This window comes from Cloeon dipterum, chromosome 1, assembly GCF_949628265.1.
Source record: "Cloeon dipterum chromosome 1, ieCloDipt1.1, whole genome shotgun sequence".
Classification (NCBI taxonomy): Eukaryota; Metazoa; Arthropoda; class Insecta; order Ephemeroptera; family Baetidae; genus Cloeon; species Cloeon dipterum.
The window spans coordinates 1,715,921-1,723,179 of record NC_088786.1 but is presented as its reverse complement, the minus strand read 5'-3'; the positions used below and the strand labels follow the sequence as shown (position 1 = coordinate 1,723,179).

Genomic DNA, 7,259 nt, shown 5'->3' with positions numbered 1-7,259 from the left:
GCAGGGGATTCTACTTTCAGAAGATAAGATGGTTTTATTTTTACTTTATGGAGCCTTATCGTGGCAGGTTAGGTTGCAGGCTGGCTGATAACGTTTCCCTTCAGTCTCTGCTTGCAGTCATATAGCTCAAGAGAATGCCTCTCCCGCCGCGGCACAGCCACACACATATCATAGCATAAAATGATATTATGAGATACGCACAGGCAGTTATAAATTCCGTGTCCTCGTCTAGCAGCAGGACGCAAGACAAATTTGCGAGCCACTAAATAATATGAAGAACGTTATCTAATAATTCGTTTTGCGGTTCATTAAGTTTTTTTTCGCTTGAAGTGTTTATTGTTTCTATTTCGAAGCTCGCACGTGTGTCGTGGGGAAAATACACACAACACATACATAATATAGATTAGGTGCACGTGCGCTCGGTGTTTATTTCTATAATTCCTCGCTCACGCACAGAACAGGCTGTCCAGCGTCTTATCGCAAAACAAACACAACGTGATGGTTGATAGTTTAAATCAATATTATCGACACAGCAAAACTCTGTCGACTTAAGGTGACTTTGATTTTATTCGAACATAAATTTTGCAAACCCCAGCAGTGAAATCTCCGAATGTGCTCGCCGGCACGTAGCGTCCTCACTGCCCGCGCCCGCAAACTCGGCGCGAGCCACTTGCCAGACAGTGACGCTAACTCGCGGCGAGGGGCAGCATCCGATTACAACCCTTTTACAAATCGGATCGATGTTCTCATTGTTAGTTCATGCAGCCGAGAGGAAAACGGGCTTCCCTCTATATGTTTTACATATAAAAAAGCTACATCATTTGATTGAAACTTGATATTTTATTTTGCCGCATCATTAATCTGCTGGATATGAAATGCATTATAAAAATAGACACCATCAATTGATTGAAAACACGTATACTTGCGGTTAAATAATTGTTTGGTTAAGTTAATATGTCTCCCAAGACGCCAGAGTCGGTACATATATATTTTGATTTGTTCGTTCAAATTAATTGATCTGCATTAGCTTTTTGTTTTCAAATTGTAAAGGAAGCATGTCGCAATCGCAAGCGATGCCACCGTCGCCTTCCTCGCACTGGATGATGCACCAAAGATTCCAGTCGACCATGGTCTGCAGGAATTGGAACGAGAATGGCCCGTCGACAAGATCGATTTCCCCGATCTCATTAGGAATTGTCTTCTTTTGCGGCCCCGGCTTGCTGCATTGATTGCTGTCACATTTCAATTTGGAGTAAATTTCATCTCCATTCGTAGCCAGCTCGCACAAGTTGCATACTTCCCTTTGCCTCTCGGCTGCTTCGAGCGAAGAATTTCTGATTTCACAACTGCAAGACAGAAATTAAAAATGAGCGTTAAAATTTATGCAGACCAAAATTACAGCCATTCCTCAATAAGCCCCGCCCACTGAACAATATTGCTATCCTTCCTCAAACAACGCGTAAAAGGTAACAGGTTTTGAGCCCATTTTCGGATTGTCTTGTTCCTTTCAAGTCTCCTTTCAACGTCCGCAGCCCGCGCAACCGAGCTGCCGAGCGGAAAGTCTACTTCACAGGAACCCTCGACTGCAAAAAAGAACTTTTCTCACCCGCAGAGTGGTTGTCCGAGTCCCAGGTGGCACAGGACCATGCACACGCCCCACCTCGGACCTTTGATGACGTGTTCTTCAGGGTGGGAGGTTCGCCAGATGTACATGTCCTGCGACATTTCCTTGCCGATGGCCTTTGGGTCGCAGCCGCACAGTTTTCCGCCAAGCCCGTCGCGGCACAGACGCTTGCACAGTTTGCTGCTGTCCAGCACGTTTTCAGAGGCGGCCGCAGGCACGGCCACTGCGACGGCCACCAGGGTGGCCGTCAAGAACACTACAGGTCGTTGCATCACGGCAACCTGACAATCAAAATGCACTGATTTTTTGTGATTTTTTAAAAGAAAGAGAGAAGTCAATGATTAAATGTAATTTTATAATTTATTGATGGCTTAGTAAGAAAAAGATTATTAATTAAACTGACCAATCCAGCACCATGATCAGGACTTGGCAATATTAGCACAAATTTAAACTTTCAATTTTTCAAATCAGTATTATTGTCGTCGCCAAAAATCGGGTTTGAGGAATCAGAATTACATAAATTTCACACCGTTTGACTCGTCTTAAACTCTCCCCGATAGCCAATGGAATTTTTTATTAATTCAAGAGATTTGTGATCAGGGAATAAGCTTATGAAAGAGGCAAGCGACGCGATTTTTATCGTAAGGGGTGAAAGGGAGAAAAGGGTTGACCCTTTTGCTATCTTAGGGAGGTTGAGACGAGTCGAACGTTGTGCAGTTTTTGTAATTCATTCAAACAGTTAGAACCCGAGATTAGACGGTTAGCAGATAGCAAAATTTGAACTTTGATGATTTTACTAGCATTACCATCACTAAATCTCGAGTTCTAAGTGTCAGAATTGCTAAAACTGCACATCGTTCGACTCGTCTCAACCTCCCCTAGATATCAGACGGAATTAGGGGTAGATTTTTTTAATTTAAGAGAGTTGTAATCAGTGAATAAGTTTCTGAAAATGCTGAGGTCCATGATTTTTATTTTTACTGCAATGCATGGGGTGGAAGGGATTGAGGCTATCTATAGGGGAGGTCAAGACGAATCAGTGTGCGGTTTTTGTTATTCTGATGGCTCAAACCTGAGATTTGGCGATGACAAATTTGGTTAATATCAAAAGTTTTATTCTTAGTATTCTTGTCAAGGCCTAATCTCCGGTTTTAAAAGTCAGAATTGCAAAAACCTGCACACCGTTTGACTCGTCTCAACCTCCCATAGCAATTTGGGGTAGAATTTTTTTTAATTTAAGAGGGTTTTAATCTGTGAAAAAGTTTCTATATTAAGCGACGTGATTTTTATCGTTGCTGCAATGCTTGGGGTGGATGGGGAATGAAGGTTTATCACTCTTAAAATCCTCTTTTAATTTTTTTGAGAGGTTGGGAACGAGTCAAACGGTTTGCAGTTTTTGCAATTCTGACTGTTAGAACCCGAGATTAGGCAGAGACATTATTGAACAAAAAATGGAACAATTTGTGTCTCTCATCGCATGAATAAATATTTAAAAAGCCAATAATACGGTTCAATTAGTCTACAATTTTGTCCAGATCTATGTCCTGGTTCGAAAGAAAGTATTCCGCGCAAAAAGTAAATGATAAATGAACCGCAGTTGCTGGAATTTGTTTCCCAGGGTTGTTAGACGGTTTTAGACGATTTCAAAAGTGGTTAAAAAAGTTTAAAATTGCAGTATTCACGCTCCTTTGATAACCTCATGAAGATTAAGCTTCAGAAAAAATGGCGGACAATCTAAAATTAACAGTCTCTTGTACAATAATCTTGATTCTAAATTACACGCATATTTTTCCTGTTTATTTAACAATATGTCAAGTTACTATACCCATTTCTTTATCTTTTAAAGTTAAAAAAAGATCTAGAAGCTGCTCCCTAGCATATAGAAAGGCGGTGACAGTTTTGACAGATGTGATTTCGACTTCATCAAACAGACGACTGCATATGAAAATGTGATGCCTTATATATTCATCGGATATTACGTAACAAGTTGGAGGAGCATTTGAGCAGCCATTGAGCGCAATAGCACGAATAGTATTGATTTCAAATAGTCTAGATGCGCGGGCGAGAGAGCAGAGAGCTAGGACTGAGAGCAACCTCCTTCAACAAATTCCTCTGGCGGACCAGCTGCTAATTTTCCATGTCAAAATGAAAATGATTTATTCACTTTATGTTTAGGTTGCATGCCACGAAATGCTTGGTGCAAACAAACTTTCTGTGCTTGTAATTAATGAGCTGCAAAGTTGAGATACGACTTGTACTTTAAGGAAATAAAATAATTTTGTTCTTCGGAGTTTAGGCAACTCAAAACTGGCGTGCGCAGATAGTAGATTTCCTATTATGAAGCCAAATCTGGCCCAAAACACAAGCAAGGAAGAAATTAAAAAGCTCACCTGAAATCGATCGCCCGTCGACTCTACTTGAGGGTGATTTGCGAATGCAGTTTCAGTGAAGTCAGACCTGCTTGTTATACACCCTTTCCGCGATAAGATAAACCTGCTCATAATTGCTTTCGCCCTCAGTGGTGCTCGCTTAAGAGGTTTATCGGCTCTCCATTAGTCAGTCAACCCTTGAGACCTGTGTCAACGAAAACCACTTTGAGCGCGGTTGGGTTAATGATTTTCTTCACCAACCAAGTGCGTCATTAACCTCGTTATGTCACTGACAAGGCATTTCGCTCATTTCCCTCAGGCTGCTTAAAGTGGATCGATGCAGAGTGACAATTAAAAATTATTTGAATTGTTGGATGCAAAAGCAGTTGATCGATAATCAATTTGATATAATAAAAAAAGTACCTTGCTACAATAAGTTCAATTTTTTTCCAATTTCCTCCAAAATTTGCTGCGCTTGACCTCTAGGCAGATTTCGATTCCTCTCGTCGAGATCTGTCCAACAGCGTATGAAACCTTTTAGAGAGAGAGAGACTCTTTGCTTTGAAATAAAATAGGATTTCAAGTAAGAAGACAGTCCTCGCCATTTGCAAAGCATGCAAACTTTGCAGCCACTTTCTCAAAAATTTACACTGCTTCTTAGGTCAATTTTGGCTTCAACTGAATCCTAAGTTCATTCATTCGCAACAAGCATATTTCAGGATTTTGCAATGTCAATCTCATTTAACTAACTTTTCTGCTCTACAAAATTTCAAAGCAAGTTAACATAATGCAAAACAAATTAAATTTGAATTTATCTTTATTTAAATGCACGACATTAAAGTATTTCTATTTTTTTATGAAAACACCATTTCAGCTACATGCATTTTTACTACATCCATTCGCTCCATTAGATAAATGCTCAAAAGCTCTTAGTTGCAATGCAGGTGATCTTGAATGCACTAAATTTGAAGTCAAAGCAATATATAAAAAATATTTAGTAAATTGAGTTACATAATAGAACTGAAATTAAATCGTTGAAATTGGAAGCAGTTTCACCGTGGAGCTTTTTATTTTCCCCATATTTCTGCAGATGAAAATTAAAAAAAAAAAACTTGAATGAATCATCATTGAAAAACTGATTTGAATATTTTGTCAGACAAATATCGGTTGTCAGTCTGTGCCCATTTGTCAGTGTGGAAAAATTTAAATTATCTGGAAATATCCTAAAATTTAAAAGAGCTGGATGACGAATGACGATGCACGAATTGCAGTCGATCAATAGTGAGCTGGTTTGCACCCAGCTGCAAAACTAGGTTGACCCTTTTTTATTTGTTCATTTCCAACTTTTCACTCGCAGCACAAGAATGCAATCAATTATTCACTCAGACGAGTGCAATGAAAATGGGAAAAACGAGCAAAGCGTCGGTTCGTGTGAAATTAATTTGCTGGCGAGCTTGGCGCCAAGCGGAATCACGTCCATTGGAAGCGCCGAGGCCGGCCGAGATCAATACACAACGCAATCTGCTGCAAAAGGTGCTAAAAAGCATGAAATGCAATTACGACGAGCGCCGGCCTGGGGCTGCGGGCCGCTGATTGGCGCGAGGGCGGCGCCACCCCCGCGCCGGCGCCGCGCCCCCGGCCGCATTGGTGCTCGCCCAGTTGCACACTGGCCAAATGCCACGGGGTCGGCCGCATCCGCTTTTTCCTCCGCGCGTGAATGTATTATATAATATATAGTCCGTGCACAAAAGCAAAACAGAGATTTTTTATCGTTGCTGCGTGCGTCACACGCTCGGCGGCCTGAATTATTGCATGCGGCACACGCCTCGTTGAGCCCCTCGATGCGGTGTTTTCCACCCACTCGCACTCCACTGGCTGACCTCTTCGCCCTGACGAGCGAGCGTCTGGAAAATTGCAACCCGCCAGCGCTTGGTTTTAATTGCGAAAGCTGCTGCTGATGGTTTCTTGATGATTTCCAGGGGCGATTTAAATGAAAAACGGCTGTTGATTGTCTCACGTGTGCTACTTTCTCATTTATGGTTTGCTTGTAAATTTCAAAATGCTCATTGCCATAAATGTCTAAAGAAGATTTGCATCCATTGCGTTAATAAATCTTGGAGTCACTCGCAAAGTTTGAGCTTGAAATAAATAACATATTAAATAATCTTGTGCAATGAATAATATTTGATTTTAATAGAAATTTATCTGGCCTATACTTTTCGGTATTGAATTTTTATCAAAAAGATAGTAAAACATCTATTGGCTTTCTTAAATATTGTAATTTATAGGAAAATATAAAATTAAACAATTTCCCTTATTTAGTAAAGTGGAAAGAGTTTATTGATGCCTGATCAAGGGTTGTGTAAAACCATTTTCAAGACGAGGAACGGTAAAAATGAATTAATTCCTTTAATATCAGGGTTGGATGAGGGATGAAAAGGGGTGGGGGTTCCACCTTTCGTCTTTTATAGCTCGTCAGGGGGCTTCAAGACGAACGGTATGCAGTAAAAATAATTTAATGCATAAAAATAATGAATTTTGGTTCAACTTGATATCTTCTTTTTTCTAAAACCTCTTTAACCCGGGAAAACACTTTTTTACTGAGTGAATATTCTTACCAAGTCAACATTTTGTGAATATGACAGAACTATTTAGGCTAATTTATTTTAAATATTGCTGGTTGCACCCCTCTTTCTTTCAAATAACTTTATATAGTAACTCACTTATTAGAAATTGGTCGGAGCAACACATATTGTTTTTTAGCAAATTAAAAACAAAAACTTGGATTTTGGGAACATTAAGTAATTTCTCAAAAACTGTTCTAAGTTTCAATTATGTGCGTGTAATTTCAAAATTAACTCATACTGATGATAAATGAAATGAAATGTGGTTTAATAAGAAACGGAAAATGTCTCAAAACATATTTTTCTTTCAGCCTAAATTCTGACGCAGAAGGCATGTGAGTTCTTTATAAAAAAATAAACGTCAAATAAATTATATGAACTTCGGAGCTACGCATAAACCATTTCATTGCTATATAAGCTCGTAAATCAAGACGAGAGATACTACGCACTACGCACTTTGCCTCTATGATAAAGAAAAAAAGTGGAACTGGAAGATGGAGCAAGTCATTAGGCGAACGCTGGAAGGGCCTTGCGAAAGTGGAGCAGACCATGACCAAAATGGCCATATCGCGTGGCTCGCATAAAACGCGGAGCACCATTTTGCCCAAATCTAGCACCCACGCAAATTGGGTTTGACGTCAC

At 40.0% G+C, this 7,259-nt stretch overlaps 1 protein-coding gene across 1 annotated transcript; it reads right to left on the bottom strand.

Moving 5' to 3' along the window:
* Window positions 1–879: 879 nt before the first annotated feature.
* LOC135947762 (uncharacterized) lies at window positions 880–1,927 on the bottom strand. Its single transcript, XM_065496696.1, has 2 exons — window positions 1,607–1,927; window positions 880–1,346 (listed from the first exon to the last, which is right to left on the bottom strand). The coding sequence occupies exons 1-2, from the start codon at window positions 1,894–1,896 to the stop codon at window positions 1,010–1,012; spliced, it is 627 nt and encodes a 208-aa protein (XP_065352768.1). The 5' UTR covers window positions 1,897–1,927; the 3' UTR covers window positions 880–1,009.
* Window positions 1,928–7,259: the final 5,332 nt, after the last annotated feature.